Source organism: Podarcis raffonei, chromosome 6, assembly GCF_027172205.1.
Source record: "Podarcis raffonei isolate rPodRaf1 chromosome 6, rPodRaf1.pri, whole genome shotgun sequence".
NCBI classification, from domain to species: Eukaryota; Metazoa; Chordata; class Lepidosauria; order Squamata; family Lacertidae; genus Podarcis; species Podarcis raffonei.
Genome location: NC_070607.1, coordinates 55,484,754 through 55,509,481, shown reverse-complemented (window position 1 = coordinate 55,509,481; position 24,728 = coordinate 55,484,754). Strand labels below are relative to the sequence as shown.

The 24,728-nt window shown below is 39.5% G+C and overlaps 1 protein-coding gene across 16 annotated transcripts in view; it reads right to left on the bottom strand.

The window, feature by feature from the left end:
* ANKS1A (ankyrin repeat and sterile alpha motif domain containing 1A) overlaps positions 1–24,728 on the bottom strand; it is a 124,536-nt gene that overhangs the window by 33,649 nt on the left and 66,159 nt on the right. For 9 of the 16 annotated variants that reach the window (XM_053393064.1, XM_053393054.1, XM_053393052.1 and 6 more), the window contains 3 exons: positions 16,495–16,545; positions 14,802–14,868; positions 4,730–4,836 (listed from right to left, as the gene is read on the bottom strand). In XM_053393064.1, the coding sequence (XP_053249039.1) occupies positions 4,730–4,836; positions 14,802–14,868; positions 16,495–16,545 (225 nt within the window). Of the gene's footprint in view, positions 1–4,729; positions 5,050–14,801; positions 14,869–16,494; positions 16,546–24,728 lie in introns of those variants that run through there. The other 7 variants (XM_053393057.1, XM_053393055.1, XM_053393062.1 and 4 more) reach the window with 3 other exon arrangements.

The window sequence follows — 24,728 nt, the reverse complement described above, 5'->3', positions numbered from 1 at the left end:
GTGGTGAATTTTAAGTGAATTACTCTTTTGAAGTGGATCACACAGAGAGAAATGCAAGCTGTAAATTATTTTTAGGTGTCATAGCAATTCCAATATATAGTGATTATTTTGTTGCATGCAATCATGATACTTATTTGGTAATCTTTCTATTTACCACCAACTTCTATTTACCACCAACTTGGTCCTTGTCTGGACATGAAAAGTGGCAAATTGGAAGGGCAGCAGACAGTACTTATCCATATCTTTATCTAAAACAGAAGTGTTCAAAGTAAGTTTCTACAGAAACCAGAAGGTTGCACTGCCATGTTTCCTTCAGTCTAGTGTAGATCCCAGGTGTCAGCAGCCAGGGCTAGTGCCTACATGCTATTTGGTTTCTAAGGAAGGAAGTTGTGATGGCTGAGGCAGAAATGGCAACTTCCAGGTCCTCTTTTTGAAAAAGAGTTTGCAAAGGTACTTCTTCCAAACAGGAGGACAGAGGAAGCCTACTGTTTCACCTTTCCATCTCTTCCCCAGTCTAATCACACCACTTCCTACACACACCATGCATGATTGTGAGTCCCCACTTGTCTATCATACACCCAACATCCTAACTAAAAATGAAATATTATTTACATGTGGTAGCTATAGTTTTCACAACATGACATCTTTTCTCAACCACCATATCAGCACTTATTTTGGAAACTGTTTTCCCCACAACAGATGCATAACTCTTGAGTATATTCATGAGGAAGCCAATAAAGTAGGAACTTTAAACAGAACAAAAACAGCATTTGTCTGGCTCTGGCAAAATGCATTTTACACTAATATTACTTTCAATGCCTGAGATATTTGATCCTGTCTGAGGAAAGCTATTTCTGATGCTTTTCTTTTTTTAAAAGAAAAACTGGACAGCATCAGGAAGGTGTGTGCGCATGTGCTTCACCTAATTTACCTTCTTCCATAAAGCAGGACATATATTTCAAGCACTTGTCCAGCTTTTCTTTGAAAATTTACAACAAAAGATTATACATCCTCTTCAGACATCTTGCCCCACTGCTGAGCTATTGTTATAGTTCTAAGCAGTAAGAAAAATTGTGCAGTATCTTGGATAGTTCAACCCAGAATCTCACATAATTCAGCCTAAGTTCTATTTTTAAAAATCCCAACTTAATTTTTATTATTGCTAAAGCAATTAGCCTAATAGTCTATCTGGCAAAGTGCAACCCATTACCTAACATGCGTTGCTAGCCTCTGTGACAGTGAGATTTAATGCAACCCTTTTGATCTGTGCCAATCCTTAAGAACCATATAAGCTAACAAACGCATTATTCAGTTTAACAAAAATCTGAAAAATCTGTGTTGGCAAAATATGAAATGAAGCAACAGATTTTTCTAGAGAATTCTCTCCCGACTGGCTTATGCTGTCTGAACCCTTTGTGAAATCTAATAAGTAGTTTTGGACTATGAACTATGTAGCTAACATGCATATGCTTAGATTCTGGACTAGGAAAAAGAAACTGACTTTCAAAAGTGAACTCCTTTTGTTGCAGCTTTATTCAGTTATGAAAACCAAAAGCCAGATGTGAAAAACTACTAACACTGATGAGGAAAATAAGGGGGGGGGGGTTGGCATTTATGATTCTTTACTTTCTTATTTGGCTAAAACTTAAATCTGTTAAGCATGTATATATTGTAACAGATAATGGAAGAATTATGAACTAAGCTGTTACTGAAAAAGGTACCCTTAAAGGCATCACTATGAAAGAAAAAATGGATTCCACCAACCACTTTAAAATAGGTGCAGAAGCAATGTTAGGCTTTCTTGTGAACATCAAACTGCTCTGGGGTGTAGAGAACAGAGTTGCCGTGATTCAATCCCTGAAAAGTGTTCTTTAAAGTTAAAAAATACTATAAATGAAAATCAGAATTGGAATGATGCCCTTTATATACATATATAGGTTGAACTAGCCATCCATGGAACTCAACTAAAACTCTAAAGAGAAACATATTCTGTTGCTTCCAAGAAATGTAGAAACTTGCACAGGGATCATACCATAAAAATTTAATCTTACAATCCTTGAGGAAGAGATCACTTTAAACGAAGTGCAGCATGCAAACATGCTACTCTTGCTACACAAAGAAGCAGTTGTAATCCTTACACTTCTACCAAAACCAAAAGGAGAGTATTTGTAACTCAAAATATCCCAATGAAAGAATGTAACCAACATCCATTTTTCTGTCATGACTACACAGCCCTTTATTTGGGGTTATATACCATGTACTATATGGGAGCTGTCCAGGGTATTGAAAGTAATTATGGGTATAGAAAGGGCTTAGGGAAGATTCTCATGTCACTGTTCTATTTTCTGAAATTGATTATTCTGTAATAAAAAGCACTGCAGCAAGAAAAATGGTCACACAAGTACATGGTTCCTAATGTGCACAAAAGTTACACCTGACACCCCATTCTTATTCAGCTATGGAACCTCATGAACAACTATGCAAGAATCTGCCTTTAGGTCAGATAAGCTGCATCAAGTATTTGGGTTCAAAACTTCCCACTTCAGAAAGATCCTTAAGAAGGAAATGCAGAATAGCCCAAAGCTTGGAGCACTTCTTAACAGAACTAATATGGTAATACAGTAGATTACTTTCTTCTGTAGCCAGGAGTTAAAAAGTAGCCATGTTAACTGCCAAAAATTAATAAACCATACACTTAACAGTGCTCTGTTTATTAAAATATTTAACATGTATTTATGTCTGCCAACATTCATTAAGACACGAATATATCGCCACATTATTATTTCAAAAGAGGTATCTAAAATATGCTGGAGAAAGTTATCTAATCATTTGCACTGGATGGGACTAAGATAGTAAGATACTTGTTAAATTGGTTCTCTTTCTTTTGAAACTACTGGATATGGGCATTGTGACAGTCATTGTTTATAAGGAAAATGCCTGGCAAATGTATCCATGTTCCTTTTATTTCATTTTCCTGCTTTGTAAAATATAAAGTATAATTTCCTAAAAATTCAAGGTGGCAGCAATAATGGAGTCCCAATAAAGACAGGTGTGGTCTTAAGTCTGAAATAGAGGAAATTTAAATTTTAAATGCATGTAAGAGGCTTAGAAGGAGCAATTATAAATAAGTTGTCCCCTACATACTTTCCCCCTGACAGTATGAATGATACTAACAGTTTGTATAGGTGTTATTAATTCCAGTCATCCACCACTTACAGAATAGTCATTAACTGTAAACAGTTAATATTTTGTTAATCTTCCTAAATCTAACTCTTAGTGAAGGCTACACCTTTAAGTGAACAAATAAACACTACTCTGATTATTTAAGAAAAGCACTACCTGAAGTGGTTAACCCTAACGAGATTTTGTGAAAGACTAAAGCCTAGTCCACTTTGATAGCTAAAAGATTTGAGTTGTCTCCATTTCAAAAGAAATTTTACTTGTTTTGCATGGCTAGTGTTTTAGCATGTTCAGGAAGGGATATCTGACCAGTTTTCAAACTCTGGACCTGCAGGTAATTCTGAAATTAGATACTGACCTTTCCTGAAAAATCAGCAAAGTGAACAGAGAGACATTCCCATGCTCAAGCTTTTTTAAGCAATTCAAAATCCTTTGCATCTGCCTTTAGGAAGGTGGAGACTGACAAAAAAGTCTACTGTGATTAAGGATTTGCAAATGTGTGGTTTACATTTTCTATGAAAATGGACCAAAGGGTGATACCCATCATTTTAGGATGCTGAACCTTTGCTTCTTCCATAAAACGACTTCTTAAAGGAAGCTGGCATGTTAATAATTCAAACTCAGCAAGGATCCCCTTGGTAAGGATCTATTCCTTCCTAGTGCTGATGAATGATTGAGCCTAATTTAGCTAAGTGCTGACAGGGCCAACTAACGTTCAGCAACAATGATTGCATAAACAGTGTTGTGCTTTAAGAAGCTAAGTGATATGCATACCAAGGCAAGGATACTACACCTATTATGTAATTTAACCAGAATGGCCAAAGCTTATTCTGTTTTGAACTGTCCTGTCCATAGATATCAGGAAGTATTGGGAACGGGTTCTTAAACCAAAAACAAAAACAAAATAGTTGAGATCCATCCTACATATGTGAAATGGGTTAGAGAGGAAAGCACAGGAGTTTGCTTCTGCAATACTTAGTAAAGAATGCATCTTTACCAGCTGAAGCAGCAGCGTTTAAACAAGCCCCCAAATATACATGCATATGCAATCATTCCAGCAACATAATCTCTAGCCTGCAGGTTGCTGAAAATGTTCAAGGAGTTAACAACTGCAGAAAGAATTCAAACATTTTTCTGTCGTTCATTTCCATCTGAAGCTGGCAGCTCAACTCTCAAAGTAAGACTAAGCTACTACCCAGGTGTCAACACAGCTTCAGTTTAACCCTTCATCTAGAAAAGCTTTCTTGATGTTCTTTCTATGAGTTTGGGATTTTTATGAATTCATAGGAGAACCTGAACTCCCCCCCCCCAAATGATTTTGTGTGTGTGTGTGTTATGTCCGTACTCATCCAGACAATGAAAAGAATTCAGCCTTGCCTTTCATGTGTTTCATTTGATCTAACAGTGCTGCATAAACTGATTTATCTGAGATCCAAATAATGCAAATATATATCTGTATTGTACAAAACAAGTTTCAATTTGCTTTCCAAAAGGTAAGCTCTGCAAGTCCCAATAAAACCTTGTAACTTTTTCCAACAAAGCTACTTACCAGGAAGCGAACATCATCAAAGCCATTGAGAAGCAGTTTGCTCTCATACTGCTGTAAGCCGATGGACTCCAGCCACTCCCCAACACTCTGCTCCAGCATCCGTGAACCTGACGAGAGAGGAATCGGCAGACGCTTGAAAAAGGAAAACCCATTAAGGCGGTAGCAGCGGCACTCTGAGGAAGACAGGTGGCATTGCCACATCATAGTCATTACCATAAAGAAGCCAAACCAAGGCCAGAGTACAACAATTAGCTGACAGACAGTTCCTCTTCTGTACACAAACCATGAACAATAAGCTTCTGTCCTGTTCAAACTAGAGTGTTAATTGGTCTCCCGGTTATACTCAAACAAACTCTGAATCCAAGCTGTTTAGAACCATTCCTGGGGCCAAGGCATCACATGCACTGATTTTCTGGCTCAAGTGTGCTCCTTGCCAGGCAAAAGCATCCCAAACCTCACAAGACTCCTGGGTCAGCTCCTTGTTTCATCTGAGGGGGCTGAAAACTTTCCAAGGCATCATTCCAAGCCAAGGCTACAGGGACGAGAGACAAGAGAGGGCCAGCTCACAAATAAACACAGCCCAGCAGATGCTTGCATCCATGCAACTTCAGATGCATTACCTTGTACAACAGGCCAGTAAGGAAGACTGTTAGCACTGGAGGTGCAAAGCAGTTAGAGAGAAAATACATCTTCATGCAGCTGAGAGAGACAAACAGACACGATGGGTGTTCAGAAAAGCAGCAGCAGCCAGATTAGTGAACAGCTGTCCAAAGGAAGACATGCAAGACAAATAAAAACAAAAACAAAAAACACAAACTGCAGTAGAAGAATAAAGATTTATACTTTTTTTCCCCCAACAGTCCCGGAACAGGCAAACCATGGTACGGGCTTTTCTTTGTTATTTTATTATAAGGAGTGGATGCATGAGGGACAACAAGCCTGAGCTTGGAAGTCCTGCCACTGTCATTTTATCACCTATCCAGATGCATGACATCCTGACAGCCGGTATTGACTGATCTGGGCTGGGAACCAGCGTCAACATCTAGACTGGAACAAATAAGTATACCGGAGCATCCAGTCTGAGCAAAAAGATAAATGGTCAGCTCATTTTCCACCCAACATGCCTGCTCCTGCCAGTTCTTTGTTGACTTGCATTTGCCCGTCCTTCATTTTCTTCCACTAAAGGCAAGTACTACCTTCAAATTCCTTACTGAGATAACGAACAGCTTTCAGAACAAAGCATCTTAGCTCGTTGGTTTAAGGGGGTGAGGAAAGCCAAGCAAGATGAACACGCCCCCTCCCCTTTTCTCCGCAGCAGATAGGGTTAGATATGTCCTGGCACCTCCTTTCAGCCGGTTAGTCAGAAATAAATTCTTCCAAGAGCCCCACAGAAGCTATATGGAACGCCTCTTCTTCCCTCCACACATAAGAGGAGAGTCTAGGAACTTGTTACTTTCCCTGTGCAGAACTGGTGATATTTGATGAAGCAAGGAAAGTTCAGAGCCCACGTCTTTGCAGTCCTCAGAGGAATTGCTATGCAAGTCACGCAGAATTTTCTCAGTCTTCCTAGCATGTCCGTCACTGAAGGGGATTTGCAAAATATTGATGAAGACACCGGGGTTGCAGTCTTTAAACCCTGTGGTTATCAGAAGTTCTGAACATCCTAAACTAGCCTCCACCCCTTTCTTTCCAGACTGCCTACACAATGCAGTGCTGGCTATTATCTGAACAATCGAGGGGTTAGAGATCCTGTTACGCTGGCCTTCAGAAAAGATCCTCTGTTAAGCAAGTCAGTGTTAATGAGTGCTCGGGAGCTGGCCAGCCTTCTTAATGCATACTGCAGCACAAGGGATGCAGCACTCACAAAAGATTTCCTCCTCCCTTCTCTGACAAAGCCTGGGCAAAGGGACAGCATCTATATCCCCAAATTCCAAGCAGCAGGCTCTTGCTGGCCAGAGATTCTTTCCTTATCCAGGGCTGATTCCTTTCTACTCCATAAGCAGGCAAAAGGACTCTGGTATTTTCCCAGGCAAGCATGTGTCCCTTTCAGAGAGCTGCAGCAGACTGCTTTGTCTAAAGGCAGCAAGCTCCACACTTGCAACGTCTCTCTCTCGCTCTCTCACTGGCTGTTCCCTCCCCTCCCCTCGTGCTCACACCCCTCCCAGCAGAAGCAGTGATCAGGTTTCAGAACAGAAGCTGGCAAGGGAGAGAGAAATAAGACGGCAGCTTTGCAATATTCAAATTGCAATTTCAAAATTTGTTTGATTACCCTGAGCCATGTGGTGTGGTTTTTCCAGCATAAAACGGATACAGTATGTGGGGATTAATTTATCAGACGTGAGCTGAGATTTTCAGATACTGAAAGGTAAGCATGACTGAAGGGAGTCAGACCAATTGGAAACAAACATATTACACCAGCTTTCTATATGCCTGCATGTAGCATTTGCTTCGCCTTGGATTATTAAAGATGCTTTACCTCCACAGATCTGATCTGATACTGTAGTTATTACACCAAAGGCAACTTTTGTGAAGCTACTGGGGAACAGAATTGCCATTGTGGGGGGATGAAGAAGTCAAGTTACTAAACTCTCTCATAATTATTTGGGAGCACCAGTGTACAAGGGCCCTGAAAGTTTTTAGCTTGGATGTTCGAAAACCAGAGCCAGAATATATGCAAAGGCCCTGAGCAGTGTTTTAGTAGTAAGTATAGTTTCCAACACCAAACTATTGGAATATAAAGTCAAAATCAAAACACAACTCCATTTCAAGTTTGAGAGTCTGAAGAAATTGTTTATGTTGTGATACTGATGAAGACAGCCAACATAGTTTCATAGTTTTCCACTTAAGTCTAAAGTGTTTTGCATTTGCATAGCAGGGCAAAAGAGAATTAAGCTAGAATTTGCCAGTTGGAACTAGTTTGCCAAATGAAATTATCCTCCCTCCTCATGCACTGTTCTGGGGGTTCTCCCACCCACCCAAAGCCAATTTTGGAGGTGCTGTGTGGAAAGCCCTGCTGCCCAAGCAGAAGCCCTTGCATAGGGCTTCTGCTGATGGGCTTTGCTAAAAGAATCCTACCCTCTGTGTTTAACTAGGGACAGCTCACTCAGGCAGCACCAAAACATTTTGGCCACCAGGAAGGCTACCACATTAGTTTAACCCTGAGCACCTTGGATTTGGTAGCAGTTTATTATAATGGGATTACAACCCTCTGGCTGCAAAGCAAAATGACCTTAATAATCAAGACTGTACCTTCATGTTTGTACATCACTATAAGACTATGGCTACTGGAGAAACCACTCATTCATTTTGGGCATGTGCCTAGACATAAACAGACTATCTTGATACATGGTCTGCATTAGAGAATGCATTTAGTGCATTTAATGCAAACTTGAGTGCTAAATTGAAAGCATATCAACTACAGCCACCAAGAAAAGGCTAGACCGGGGCTCTCCAACTTTTCACCCCCAGGGCCTGCTTCAGATAGCTGAAAATTACTGAGGTCAAAATTTACCATTTGCCCAATAATAAATGTTGGAAATGTAATGAAACTGAAGGTACTTTTTATCACCTTTGGTGGACGTGCCCAAAGATTAAGGCTTTCTGGGAAAGGATCTATAATGAAATGAAAAAGGTGCTTAAATGCACTTTTGCGAAGAAACCAGAGGCCTTTCTTTTGGGCATGGTAGGCCAATTGGTGTCAAAGAAAGATAGGATGTTTTTTATGTATGCGACAACAGCAGCAAGAGTACTTTTAGCAAAGTACTGGAAGACACAAGAACTACCCACACTGGAAGAATGGCAGACGAAGGTGATTGACTACATGGGATTGGCTGAGATGACTGGCAGAATCCGAGACCAAGGGAAAGAGACGGTGGAAGAAGACTGGAAGAAATTTAAAGTTTACCTTAAGAACTGTTGTAAAATTAACGAGTGCTAAAATGTTTTGAGTAATGTAAAATAGAATTGCAGCGACAAACAATTGGACATGGGAATAAGGATTTAAAGGAAGTGCCATAAGTAAATAAAATTAGAGGTTGCTGGAAAAATTTTAAAACAAGGATGCAGAAAAAGGAGGTATGGGGAAGTCGCTGAAAGAAGGTTTAAGGAAAAGAAGGTTAAGAAACTATACATGTTTATATGTGTGTTTGTTTTTGTTTTGTTTTGTATTGTTATTTAATATGTGTTGGAAAATCAATAAAAATTTATTTTTAAAAAAAAGAAAATTACTGAGGTCCACCAGTTACAAAATGGTGGGGCAGGGGCAGAGCCCATCTCAAAATGGTGGCAGATAGAGGCAGTTTGGCATAATCAGGTGGCAATTACTGACATCATTTTCTACAAATATATAATCCATCTTTGGAAATTGCTAAATTATTTGTCACAGCATTTTCATTGCGGTGAGGAGTTTCATAGCTCAGGTTTCCTCAAGCTAAGCACAGACATTTGCTCTGGAGGTATTGTGACAGCCTCCTCATTTTAGGTAGAATTTGCTGATCCAGAAGTTCTAAGTGAAGAAGACTTACTCTTTTATATGTTTCCCCATCTCACCTCCACATGCCTCTATTTTTAGTCATGTCCTGTAATTTCTTCTCCCATTCTGCTTTCACACTCAACTGGACCTTAACCCCACCCCTAACCTCAGCATGCCAGCTTCTTGCATCCCTCCTATAACAGCTCTCCTCTCTTATCCCTTTCCTTTCTATTCCCATTTTATTTATTATTAATATTTATTAACAGCAGCATTTTATCTTAGTTTCTCATTTCCTTCAACACCTCCCTCTGGCTCTTTCTCCTCAGAGGAAGGAGACATTCATTCCCTCCTCCCTCACTGTACTTCTGCTTCTCAGTCACTTGTACTCAGCATGGGTGCTGGCACTGGTCCAACCAAAATGCAGTGGCATGGCTAGGGCAGGCATGTGAGGCGGCCTTGGACAGGCTGTGAGGCCACTAGTGGATCATAGTCAGTGGTTTGGAAAACCATTAGTCTGTACCAATCTGTACCAAAACGAGAACATCGGTGCCAATTGCCAATCCTCAGAAAGGACAATAGGTATTAACTCACTGCACTGAATAATACTGTCAGCTTTACTATAGTGTTTAAAATAATGAACTGGATGCAAATTGCAATGAGCTTTTGTGCAGCAGAATACAGCACATTTTAGCTATACTGTTTAACTAGCTACCAAATTCTCTCTAATGCAACAAGACTTATGTAAGCAAACTGATGTTGCAGTGGCCACTCATTCTTCTCTGGCTTTGGGTAATAAAATGACGGATGAAATCACTGTAAAACCAGCACACTATATACAACCTCTCCATGCCAAGGGAATCCTCTCCTGCAAGAAAACTGCAGCAAAGAGAGGGTTATTTTATGCCATGAAGCCATTTTGCTCCAATACAGTAATTTTTTCAAGTAGAAGGGTAAGAATATTAAGTGGATTAACACCAGATGGAAAGTATACAAACCTTACATTGCAAATAGAGGCCTGAGGCCAAGTAGTTGCAGAAAAACAAATGCTTTTGTTTTCATGTAGCAGACCCCTTTTAAAGATATGTTTCTGAGGATGTGTTGCCCTTTTAATATATTTCTTAATCAGTGGTGCTAGTGAAAATGTTCATGGACAAGGATCAGTGAGCACATTTCTACTGGGACAGAATGCTCACTCTTTGTAAAGCTTTAGAATCCCATCTTGGCAGCAGCGGTTTATATTGAACAGGGCATCCGCACATCCCAAAGGAAAGAAAGGTCTACAGCCTCTGCCAAAGTCTCTGCAAGAAGACCCCAAGCCTTTTAAATTTAAAGGTTGGTTACCTCAGTCACTGGTACATGAACAGAGACAAGGGACATCCATAAGAGACCCTTTCACACATAACTCCAATGTGTGGAAGGAAGACTGTGCTTGCTGCCCCCATTATTTAAGTGGATCCTGGCACCAACTCACATGCTGCTCAGAACATAGGCAAGGGGGCTGTGTGCATGCAGACAGGAACTCAGCAGGAACTCAGCTGCACATGTATAGGCATCCCTTGCCATAATTCCGTTTAGCATGTCCCCCTCCGCCCTCCATGCTTTGAGTATACCTGTAGACTTGTGAACAGCCCTTTGCTCACTTCTAATTTTAGAATTAAAGGAAAAGCAAACCTTAGGAATTCACGTCTTTGAAGTGAGATCGGACATGACAAAACAAAAACTTGACGAGCAACACCGGGAAGTTCTAACTGCCAGCAGTCTAAGTGACACTGAGCAACAGAATATAGAGTGTTATGGCCCACACAAGCAGGAGAGAGGACAACCCATTTCTAATGGTAGTACTCAGTAGAAGAAGCAAGTCTCATTTGATGGGCCACACATAAACATGTAGCCTAAAGGCTATGCTACTGGGAGTGGCACAGTTCCAAAGGCCTCGGATCAGTTCCTTCCACTAGGCAATTGTTATTTCTACTATGTAAAAAGAACCACTTTCAGCAAGGCTGAATGCTATGCAGTATTTCCTGCAATAGTCATTGCTCCTATATCAGAGGATTATGACTATGAACACAATGGGCCCTTCCTCCACTTACATTGTCCATTAATAAAAATATGTATCACAAAATGCCTTTAAAAGCAGATGACAAATTTAAGCGCACAGCTACACATTTGCAATATTTATCCAATTTAAGCGAGTAAATTTGGGTAAGTTGAAAAGATCGCTGCAGGCAGGCAGGCAAGCAGGGAGGGTTTCTTTATGTGAACAGGACCAATTACTGAGCCTCTTCAGAAAGGGGCATAATATGCTGAGGTGGGAAATCCAATCCAAAGAACAGCCTGATACATTTCTTTTGAAACTTAAACTAATTTGAAGATGATTCCTTATGTTGAACTTGTTACAGAATAGGAGGGAAAGGATCTGCTTGGACTGCAGCTCCAGCAAATTTCCTTCATATAACCTTTATTCTACAGTCACATAGTCAGATCAGGTCATTTTATAGGAAAATTGAATGACTTCCAGTAATGTGCTCCAATAATGGCATACACTTTCTGTGGACACACACGAGACTCGTATTTCACTCCTCCTTTAGCCAGCGCAAGCAACAAACCTTAATCCGTGACTTAGCATTACATCCAAACCAGGAATCATTGTTTCTTTCAATCCAAATGAACCAAGATATTATGCCAATATTTGTTCTTGGCTTACCAATCCTGGTTCATTGGAAGCAAAACAAATCTTGATCCCCAGGTAGGACATAATGCGAAGGCAATGATTGTAGTTAGTTGCTCCCACTTGGCTGGAAGGGAGAATTGTAGCAGGAGCAATGTCTGCATTCACAGTGAACCATTGGCTGTAGTTTACTGTAACATATGAACTGGGCCAGCAAGAACAAAAGGTTGCTGATAAATTCATATTTTTAAATAAACAAATAATCAGAACAGCATTATGGAGTGCTGGGGGGGGGGGGGAGAGACTGACAACGACCGACAGAAGCAAATTATATATGGCAGTCAAATGCACCTCTGATCTGTTTTAGTTTAACTGATTTGCCAGAAAGTACATTTTTCTGCATCAACCAAATTACAGAAAAAGCAATTTTGCCAAACAAGGAAGATCAATGAACATAAATACACTGGTCTTCTTCGATACCCACATTGAAATAAGTGACTCCCACCTTGCAGTTTTTTCTGCATAGATTACTAGGTATTGTATTGCTTGTGTAGAAGATCCTACAATTTTTTTAATATAAGCTATTTCAATAACATATAGGTCAACGCAACACTTTTGAAAGGTCTGTGGTATCAGACGAGACTTCTAGGTTCATGTATAGCAATACATATTTGTTTCTATGTTGTCTGCTACAAATATGAAATATAAACCCAGCTAAATACTTATACTGTTTGACCTGGCATGGATTTTGTTTTTTTAAGTTCTCAACCAGGGGAAAAAAAGTTTTTAAAGTGAATGGTGTATTTATTGCTTCATCTTAGAAAAATAACCTATTTCCAAAATGCATTCTTTAAGAGTTCTTTATGTTGTTATCTTTACTTGTTGTAAAAATAATTTGCTTTATAACATAAAAAAGTGGAAACTGCAACAAGATGTTGCAGTGTACCCTCCCTCCTAATACAAGTGCTCTGTTCAGAGGTCCAGCCAGCCATTTCATCCAAACAGGGCATGCCACTTTCTCTCTCCTCCTGCTTTTTTTCTTTGAAAAATTCATTGGCTACTGAATATGATCAGTCCTCACTGGACTGTTTCTGTGGTTTCTTCACCACTTTAGGCTCATTTTAAATATTTTTTTTAATGCTTCTGCAAACCTGGGTGGGGCAAGGGGGTATAACAGCCTTTTCTCTGAGGACCTGTGGGGTTATCAGAACTAAGCAGTAGCTTACAGCTTGTAGCTGTATTTCAATCCGCATTCTTACTTCATGCTTCCATTCCAGGTGTGGAAGTAAATGTGTGGGTTTTTAAATTTTATTTTAGCACCCTTTAATGAGCCTTAAAAACTTGGAACATTTCTGGTAGTTTTCTGAAAAGCAAGTCAGTCTGCTGCAGCACCTCTGAATGTTTTTATGTTTTTGCCATGGGCTGTCACTGCTGTTTTGTTCTGCATCACATTTTTGAAACACCATACTAAAATATTCCACAAGCTGCCACAAGGTTTAACCAAAGATGAACTCCTGATAATTTAAAAATCACTTATTCTCTACTCCTTATATGAGGAAGTATTGCTGAAAAAAACTTGCTATTTCCCTTCCTCTTGCCCCAGACTACAAGACTCCTTAAAGCAATCTGATGAAAATGGTGCTTTAATTACTACAGCAAGGCTTTTTCAATGACTTGAAGATGCCACCTTCAGGACTTCATGTTGCTGCAAATTACTGTTGAAGGCTTGAGAAGATGGGGGTGGGAGTAGAACTAGGATGCAGTCTTCCACCTTTGTCAGAAAGTCTCAGTCAAGGTTGCCCACGAAAGAAGGCAAGGGATTGAGGAAAGAGGTATAAAAGGCATCTTTTCCCAGGGCAAGTGGGGCTCTGGCTCATGTACATGCAAGAATCAAGATCCAGAAAGTGATTTTTCATGAATGAAATCAAGCCAGGAAATAATCAGACATATGGGCCCTTTATACTGATGGTTTAAGGTTGCTTGAAAAGTGCTTTGTGTCCCACCCTCTCCTCTCCCTTTTCTCCTCTTTTTGTACAGATGGTATTTTTTCCCCTGAGTATTTAAAATGTATAAAAATGCAATATAAAAACTATACAAAAGGAAAGAAAAAAAGAGCCAAATAGACCTAAGTAGAAAAAAGGCAGCAGATAAAACTACAAGGAATCCATTGTACTGTATCTTTTTTTAGGCCCTGCTCTTGCTGCATTTTGCCCTGTAGTCTCTTTTTGCCTAACCCCACCAAAGATTGTAAACTCTCTGAACACAGAGCCCATTTCTGTTGTGTGCAGCACATAACAAAATATAGAGGCACTTCCTTCCTCAACAAGCCTTTTAAGTGGAGATCTTTATCCTAGTCTGAATCTGTATTGGATTTAAAGCTATTTTCATATATATATATATTTTAAGTGTGTGAAATCATTTTGAGATACTTTATGGTTAGTAATTCATGAATAGAATCAAACAAACAAATATCTAAATAAATGAAGGAAGGCAAAACTGGGGTCAGATAAAATGTATGGTATGAGCAGCAGTGAAAGTGGACTTGTAATAAAGGGGGAGGGGTAGCCAGTCCATTAAATTAAGCATGGGGGGGGTAATCCAATATCATGAAAGCTGGCTTTCTCTTCTCCCTTGTACAGCTCTAAACCCTGCACCCTCAAATTTGCTCCGGGGGGGGTCCAACCCTGGCCATTCCGCTGGCAGATAAATACTGATGGATATCCCCACCTAATTAGGGACTGCAGAATAGCAAATTGCTGCCTCTTATCTGGATTACTGGTCTTAAAGGGAAGCCTTAAGATAGCTGAATATCTCAACTATGGGTTGAGAAATACAAGGTTCCTCAATGGTAAGTCCCAAATGGGCCCAGCTTTTTCTACTGCTCTCTCACTTGTTTGAATTGACTCACACCCTTTAGCAGTTCAGTATGGTACCTGAAATCCTCTGCTGTTCCTGAGAAAAGTCAATGCCTTCACCAATGGAGCTCATTATTTTTTCAATCTGAAAAACATAAGAAATTATTAGTGATAATTGAGCAACACCTGACTAGAGAGCTTCTTAATCCTATAATTGTATAAAGGTACACGTCCAAGAGATTTGTATTGTTGTCTGGAAATAATAAATTCATGGTAAATATAAGAGAGAGAAATATATAGAAGCATCTTACCAAGCTGATAACTAGCAAGAAAGTGATAACTTTTGTTCATACTATAGAATAATCTATTCCTCTGATCTCACCTTAAAATACAGAAACTCCCCACTACCAATAAAGAATATGCCACTCCAGCTAAGAAGAGAACCTTCAAGGCAAATAACCCAATACCAAGTTGCTTCTACTGAAAGCCTGCAAAGACATTAGGATGAGCTGGAAACCATGAACAGATAGCAGCAGTATTTTAAAGTACATTTCAACCAGGAAGAGAGAAGCCAGTCAATCTAACTGAACTACAGGTTTATGTAGATGCTCCCAAGCATTTATATCTCAAAAAAAAAAAAAAAAAAAGGAATCCATTGTTGCAGTCAATGCCACATTCTGGATATTATTATTTTTTTAAAAAAAACAACCTCTACATCTTTTAAAAAGTATTTTAACAAGTGATCTTAAGTACCAACATCTAAGCAGATCTTCAACCTACAGAGCCTGATGCCCAGGCACTTCTTGTGCAATCCTGGAGGAAGGAGGAGGAGGAGGAGCTTCTTTGTATGCTCAAAAACCTAGGAATACTGTCTAGGAATAGACATGGATGGCAAATGGTGTTGATGGGTTTATGCCCAATTCCTGCAAGACAATGAAATCTAATACTCCATTTAGTTCTGCACTGTTCAACCCACAAACCTTGACATATCAAGTTACTGCACATCTCATTTAAGTTATCAAGTTTAAGATGCACTTTAACAGCAGTTAAATAGACTTCTGAGGTATTTCTTCATAAGATCTGCTATCTTATGCTACCATAATAAAATCAACTTATTATGAAAGAGAAGACTGAATCTCAAGATGACATCCCTGACAAATTACCAAATTAATGTAGAACTGCTTCTTATGAGCAAATGCCTAAGGACATTTAACAGACACAATCATATATTTTCCCTGTTCATCTCACTTCTCCTGCATCAACTTTTAGATTGTAAACTTTGGGGGGAGGAAAGTACCATGCACATTAATTGCACTACAACAAGTAAACAACAACAAAAGTAGCAATAGGTTAGATTTACTCCTGTTGAGACACCACTGCTTTGTTTTAGCAATTTTTTCAAAAGCAATGAAAGGCCGCTCCTCTCATTTTTTTAGGGTCCTCTATGGGCTACCTCTAAAAAATTGACATTAAATTCACATCCCCTCAGTATGATTTTATAGAAGTAAGCTTGTAGCATAATGTCTAAATGTCAAAGACCTCCAGCAGGAAAAAGCATTTTTATCCAATAATTGTATGAGTTACAACATGTTTGATATAGCACATTGACTTTTATAGGACTCTACAAATAGCACCAGAACAGACTCAAATGTTTTCAAAACCCAGCAAAGGAAAAACACAAACACCAAGAAAGCAGAAAATAACTGCACACTAAGCAACCCCAGCAGTCAGCCTGTTTCCCAGATTAGGCAAAGTTTTGCAGGTTTCTTACATTGGAGAAAGATTGAACTTCGACGACATCAGGCACCTGCTGCTGAAACTGCTGGGAAAGAGCAAAACATGCATTTCAATCCATTAAGTTAAGCACAATTTTGTCTAGGAGAATGGATTATGCAAGGTCTCTTAAGACTGTTTGATTCAGAACAGCACAAGTTCAGGCCAGAATTTAATAAAGGGCCATGTTTCCTTTTTTTTTTTTAACCATGAGTTGCCTCCTGGTCTTAAGCACTGCAGGTAAAGTTTTAAACTATTCTACAACTTCTATGGTTGGCTGTGCAATTTAGCATTAAAATGAGGTAGATACTCAAAAGCAGATGTTGAAATAGGGTTCCCAATGTTTTTAGTGCACTAAACTATTTTCAGATTTCCTGTTTCTCATACTTTACAGATAGTTACTTTATGTTACTTTATGTATTTCTTTGGGGGCAACATCCTGAAAGGAGCTTTCTTAGATTGCAGTCATGGGGACCATGGGGATGCAAGAATAAAAGAAACACAAAGACAAGCATTTTGAAGTCCAATATACACAAAACAGTCCAATAAATTTTTTTCCTGAGTACACAAGATGACCCAATAGAAACATGGATTTTGATCAGTTATTTCAGCTGAATGACGTCTTTTTATTCCTGACAAATGCCAATATGTATAAGAGTGCAGAGAACTTTTTTGAAGTCTAAAAGTATGCTTCTCCCAAAAGCATATACTGCAGCTTAGATAGCAAGACATATGAGCAGTGCCCTACTCATGAAATGGAACTATCTTGCTCTCTCTTCCTGATTGCAGCTCAGTGCTTTATGAAAAGCCTACCTTGTGGGATATTGTGTAGAGCAGGCATGGTCAGACTTGGCCCTCCAGATGTTTTGGAACTACAACTCCCATCATCCCTAGCTAACAGGACCAGTGGTCAGGGATGATGGGAATTGTAGTCCCAAAACATCTGGAGGGCCAAGTTTGGCCATGCCTGGTGTAGAGGCTCAGAGGACAATATTTCTACCCCCTTACATGAGTTGAAGTGACATTTCAGTCATGCTAGAGACCCTTAGATCGAAATCACATGTTCAACTGCATTCAGACGATACACCATTCTTTTTCTCCTTCCCCACATACACACACTTGCTTACATCACACAAAAAACATCACGTGAGAACTTTGGGGTTGCTTTTTTAAAAAAGGAAAACACCCTCAGATTTCTTATGCACCAAAGTTATATTAGAGTAGCATGGGATGGCTTAATATCTGAAGGGCCTTGTGAAACCCACAAGCTTATAATCAAGTTAAATAGTAACCACTAGGCAAATTCAAGTACCTATTCTTTGTGGCCTACCTGGCAACAATTCCCTATACTTATTACTGTATTTATTACATTCATAATTTTCAAAGGGCACCTCAAGTTTACCCTTGAAGAACAGCTGCAATCTAGAAGGTCAGAGATTTACAGATGCTTTGAAGCTTTCACTAGCTCAATGCTTTGTTATCCAAAAATGTTGGCGGTAGATTTTTGGGTGGGGTGGGGAGAAATGGAGGAGTCCAAGTAAACAGTCCATTTTGGTAACAGTAACTAGCTCTGCTCTTCTATCGCTCCACCGACAAATCCTATTATGCACACCCAACATGCAAGTGCCTCAGCATTTAAGCCTAACAAAGTCCCTCCATTTAGAACAGCTGTGCCCCTCCCTTAGTGGAAATGTGGACATTTGCCAAAAGGCTTCATTTAGCATGCACTAACAAAAGCAGCTTGACATACTCTGTGCTGGAAAACAAATAGAACTTCCATGTCTGTTAATATCTTTTGCCTCTTCAATCCCAGCTGATGCATAAAACACTTAAACATAAAATTCTTCTGTAAAAAGGTAAATGCCCTGAGGGATGCTTCAAGGCTGCCCACCTTGCTTTTCCCAGTCTCTGCTAATTTGTTTCAAGAGTGTTTTTAAGGATAAAAAATAGCTCAATGAACTTCAATGAAGGGAAAGTGTAGAACTCCCTTTTGTGCCAAGTTACTTCAGTTTTGATGAAATAATTAAAAATGCATCACAAGCGGCACTAGTTCTGCCTTAGTGCTGCAGGGCCGTCAGTATCAAACTGACAAACAGGGAACGAAAGGCGTGTGCACCCCTCCCATTTAGATACTTCTCACGAAATCCCATTGAAACAGTTTCCCCATGTAGAACCCCCTATAACCCCTGAATTAAAAAAGTCAAAGGCATGAGAGCTGCTTTAGGCAAAGCTGCCCATGCTATTTTTGTCTGCATTTTGCTTTAAGCAGTTCTCAAGTCAACTTCAGAAATTGCTGTTTAATTTTTTTGGTGATGTCTCTGAAGCCCTGGCTTCTGATCACTAACAATCCTATGAATTGCTTCTGAGGTTAATCTAGCTATCCCTTTGAACCTACTGCCAAGAACCAAGAACACTGATATTTCTTTTTTCCCTTTTTTTAAAGTGCTTGGGTTATAGATTTCTGTGACAAGCATAAAATATCATGCTTGTGCACAGCCATTCATATAAAAACAGTACAGCAGAGAAACACAGCTCAGTGCATGTTGTGGTTTACATATGGTATGTGTAGTAACTATCTGTAGATAGGCTGAAAATTAATTCAAAATAAAAGGTCTCTCTGTGATCAATGTTTTAAAGTGCTACAGAAAAGGAGCAACATACAGTTTGCTGCCTCAACAATTTCTTGCAAAAAAGACAAATTCCCATTGCAACGTAACAAGCATCTAACTGTGCCAACATTATAAATCCAAGATAGTATAAAAAGGAAATGGTGATGCTGTTGCAAGTCAACCTGGTTTAACAGCTTCCAGAACTGTGGGAGGTGAACTGCTACCAGGGAATTTAATGTGTGGGCAATCCATGGTGCAACAATTTACACAGAATCTAGTAAGCACTCTATCTTTGAAAAAAGCAAGATTTCTCATTCTAATGATTGCAGGAATATATTTGGAAGCATTTGTCAAGTTGCCAGTCTTCATGCAATAGAGTCAACTCGGCACAGATCAAAGGTTTCACATGCTTCTCCCATCTTTTCCAGGGGAGTGCTATTTCTCAGACTGCAAGCACAAAAATGTTGTTGAAGGTTAATTCTAACCAACTTACATTACTGCTTTTGTCAGTGCACTCAATCATGCATCAAGGTGAATGCCACCACCAAACTAACCCCTCAGCATGTTTATCCTGGCAGGTACCACTTAGTTCTATGAAACTTTTGTACAAAGCATGCATGAATGCGCAGGATTGCTGCCATAGTGGAGCATTCATGTGCTTTGCTCACTTTTCAAGCAATTTGGTATTCTTAGGATTTCATACAATCATACAGAGTTAGAAGGGACTGTGAGGGTCATCTAGTTCAACGCTCTGCAATATAGGAATCTCAACTAGAACCTCGGATTAAAAATCTCCAAGGATAGTCCACCACCTCTTATGGAAGTTGGTTTCATTGTAAACAAGTGATAGCCTGGAGTGGAGAATTTCTCCAAAGGCCTAGTCAGATTATTATCAGCCATGATTGGACATATTTTTCAAAGGCACTCTGGAATAATTTTTGGTCAGCAGCACCAAAGAGCAGCTCAGGTTTGTCGGTTTCATTCTATCACCAGGCAAGTTTGAAGGGGAGTTAAAGCTAATACGCATCCAAAAAAGGCCTATTACTATGTTAACCGCGAATACTTTGGGAAACACAAGCTACAGGCTTTTTCCTTCTCAACTTTATCCAGTATTTAACTTTTCTTCAGCACACCAGTAGAGGATCAGTTGTTGGGCAAAGTGGGGCATACCCTCCTAATATTCTGAGTCTCTCCCCCCTGCCCCACGACCCAAATCTGCAAAGCCATAGTTCAGCCTTTCTACTGTCATCCACAGTCATTATTAATGCATTTACCACTGAATGAGATGCTTACTAGATTCTTCTGCTCATCTCTGCTTAGCCAATCAAAATAATCACTACCAGAATGTCTCCAGTATCTTTCTCCCACAGAAATTGCTTTGGTGTGGCAATGGATTGTTTTGCTCATTTTCCTCCCCATTTTCCTCAGGAGTTATGAGGGGAGCTAAGATTTAGAATGAGTAGCGGGGGGTCCACTGGTAGCGCTCTCTGTTAATCAGCCCATCCTAAGCCAATTAGCACCATGCATTCTTCCTGTAGGTGTTCACAAGCCAATCAGAACCATGCTTTTTTCCTGTGCCGCCATCTGCAGCATGTGCCAGAAAGATAGATACTCACAGTGGCACCCTTGTTTACTTATCTTTTGTGTAAGCATGGAAGGGGGAAAATATTAACCTGAAGTATATTTTTAATAATATTTAAATTGCATAATGTGTTCTGATTTTCATTTAGAGTTTTAACTAAATTAAAGGGAGGTGATATAACTACAGTTAATAAATTAACACCAGTTACCCAGGAATAAGCACTATTGAATTCATTAGGACTTATTTCAGAGTAGACAGGTAGCTAACAGAATTAGATTGTTCATGTTGCTGCTCTTCTATAACCAGCTTATCTTATTGAATCAATTAAAGCAAGTGAGATTGGTTTCATGTCATTCATGATTCTTCTCTTCCACATTTTATCCTCACAACCCAGTGAATAGCCCAAGGTCACCAGGGCATTTCATAACTGAGTAGTGGTTTTAACCCTGGTTTCCTACACCCTAGTCCATTTAATATTCCTCTGCATTCTGGAAAGAAGGCAAAGTAGTAGGTAAGTTGGAGAGGGGAGGACAATCTTTTTCCATAAGGCTGGAAGGTTAGGGGGACCTTATTAACAGGGTTATTTGGCAACTTTAAGAGTAACCAATTCATGTTCCAATCCTAGCTGGAAGCCATCCCAACTGAATTTAGTAAGACTTGCTTCCAAGTAATGTATGGTTGCTATGACATTAACTCACACTATGAATTTTGACAGCAGGACCCTTCCTTAAATATGGTTAGACACTTTTCAGTTTACTTAGGCACCAAGTACTCCTATAACTGCAATACATTTGTTTCAACACCTCTGCAAGCGAGGAGGGTGAAAAGAAAATCAGAACTTTGTCCTGTCAATGTGACCTCCTTGGTCCCACCCATGTGACCTTATTGGTCCCACCTACATGACCCCCTTGGCCACAGGTAACCCTATCAGGTCCAGGGACTACCAAATGTCACTGCAGCAAACCTAGTGTTTTAAAAAATATTGTATACAACTTCAGACCTCTTTCATCCCTTTCAGAACATTAGAGAAAGATGCTGACAAGCTTACCTGGACTTGCTGCTGCCACATAAAGCTTGGTGTGTGTACCTTTGCATGAGGTTCCGGGGTGTAGCAACAACATATCTATAGAGTGCATCCCCAAGTGTTTCTCTTTTCTATTTCCCCCCCCCCCAGTCAAACTGGGGCCATTACATAAAATGTCAAGCAGCTCTGAAAGTAACTAGTTGCTTCTCTTGCCTGCATTGTGTGTTCTCACTACAGTTCAGTGCATCTGTCGACTATCATGGAACTCTAAGGAACAATGTTTTATTACTGGAACTTCAATTATTCTTTCCTATAAAATCAATGCATATGAGGTAAGGTTACCCAGTAGTGACCGGTTTAACGATTATGGGAAAGAGGTTGTGTTTATTTGTAGCAGGGATTTGTGATAACAAAATAGTAAAAAAGTAATCAGCAAAACAGTGGGTGGAAGACTATATGCAGTGCTTTTTTAGGGTAAAAAAAGTGAGGTGTCAGTACTTATGTATTGATATAAGTGTCATAGGTGCCAGCACAAATTGGGTGCCACAGGCAGCAAAAAGTGAGTGGTGTCACAAAAAAAGCCCTGACAACATGTATATTTTGGGCTACAGCTGAAAAGTTGTATAAAATATCTCTTTTTGTTCTGTGTTATGTTCTATACTTCTAAAAGCCACAAAAGTCACAAATTAGAAGTGCACAGTTTTTTTATTTGACAGTCTAAACTACATCTTACAAAATAACAGCAAAACAGTGTACTCTGGATAAGGTTATGTTGGTGTTAATTTTCAATTCTTTGTTTCTAAATTTACACAACAGCACAATGGAGAAGAAATCTGATTAAATTTGTAGTGATACTGACTAGCTAGCAAGCATAAAGAAAAACACTACTATGGGTTTAGGGTATGAATGGATTTCCCTCACACCGCACAAAACATGAGAATTTAGATAATAGTTAATTGTACAGTAAAACCTAAAATACAGGCCGTATGGATGTGGAATGCTATACAGTCATATCTCAGGTTACGAATGCTGAGGGTTGCACATTTTCGGGTTGTGGACCACGCCAAACCCAGGAGTACTGGAACAGGTACTTCCGGGTTCCGACGCTCGCACATGTGCAGAAGCACAAAATGACATCACGCGGATACACAGAAGCGCCGGGTGGCATCACACGCATGCGCAGAAGTGGCTCTGTGGGTTGCGAATGTGCCTCCCACACGGATCACGTTCTCAACCCGAGGTATGACTGTACTATGCTTCTCATTACAATAGAGTAGCTATATGTCTGGAATTTCCCAGACATAACCGGGATTCGGTCGTCAGAAACAGTGTTTGGATGGGAACTGGATAAATGTCCAGGAAAATCTGGATGTATGGCAACCCATGTCGGAAGTGTAGATTTTGGTGAATTTCACTAAAAATAGCTCAAAAACTAAAAGCTCAACAATTTTTCTGTCCGGATTTTCACTTTTTGAAATATGGTGACCCTACATTACAAAACAACAGCCAAGCTTCTTAGGATTTGTTTACTTAGCTACTAATGACCAAAATCAACTCTAGCTTACAGGTGTACTTGTGCTGTTGTACAAAGTGCACACAAAGAGACTCATAGAAATTAGTAAATGTAAACTGCATTTTCATTCTTGCTTTAGCTTAATTATGAGCCATACAAAAAAATCTCAGTTTGAGAAGAGCCTTGTTTTTTTCCTGAGGTTGAGTGCTAAGTAAATTGGCTTTTTTTAAAAGGCAAGAGCACAGCCAACATTTTTTTCTTAATCTAATTAAGAAAATTTAAATAGAGGCGGTGACCATTTTTTGCACGTCCAATTGACATGCAACTGCTGACACGTGCATTGGTCTCAGCCCCAGGACAGGGGCAGAATGGGCTTACGCAGAAATGCTGATATGCACAATGATCCTGAACTCAACCCCTGCACAAACGGGGAGTTGCCTGTATTTTAATGTATTTAGTCTCTTTCTTCTATTTTCTGAGGAAGCTGTAACTTCATATGCTCAATTTAAAAAACCTCTTGACACAAATATAGTTTAGAAAAGGCAAAGCTAATAAATAGGCTTTATGGAGCCTAAGCTCTTGGCATATGGGCACATTGTAAAATATAATTTACAATGCAGTGCAGGCTAAGAAGCTGCTGAGCAGTAACAGCCTCAACTAAACCTGAAGTGATATTTTCATTTTGAAAATAGAGCCTATTTCAAGACAGCCTAAAACAGGAGTGGGCAGAAGGTAGATCAGAACCAACTGAAAGATCTCTAGGTGATTTGAAGCAGATCAGCAAGAATTTCTGATTCCCAGTTTAACAATGACAACAAAATTACTCTGCCATCCTGCTGAATCTGCAGAAGCACCCCCCCCCCAAAAAAAAGTTTGTGTGTTTCTGTTTGTGAAAGGGTTGTAATTTCAGTTCAGTTTTGGCATAAAATAAAACTTCTAGTCTCAGAATTCTTTAATTCTAAGCATCTGCTTCTTGCATCTGTCTCTAGTTGGTGAGTGACAAGTTCTAGCAAAACAACAACAAAGTTCCTGCAAGCATGAAGCCTGCCTACCCCAGTCTATAGAGAAGTAGCACTTCCTGAAGATAAAAAATTGGTAATCAGATTATTTCCTAGCATTCCGTAGGTCTGGCAAACCTCTGCAAATATGGCTTCCAATACATTGTTATTTCTTCTTATTGCTTCCTGACATGCAATGAAACTAGAAACACCACAAAGGTTGCTTTTTGTGTGATCATAGATACAATCCATGTTGGTCCATAGAAAAGTAAGCACAACAACATAAGACCAAACCAAAACAACTCTCATACTTTCAGGTTTATAGTGCTGTAGATACATATATAGAAAGTTTATTTGCATTGGCCACTAGCCATGGCAATAATGCTGTAGATACCATCAAGAGCATGTACAGAATCTATGGCCTTCTGCACAAATAAAATTATGTTCATTTATACACAAACAATGGGACACGGGTGACGCTGTGGGTTAAACCACAGAGCCTAGGA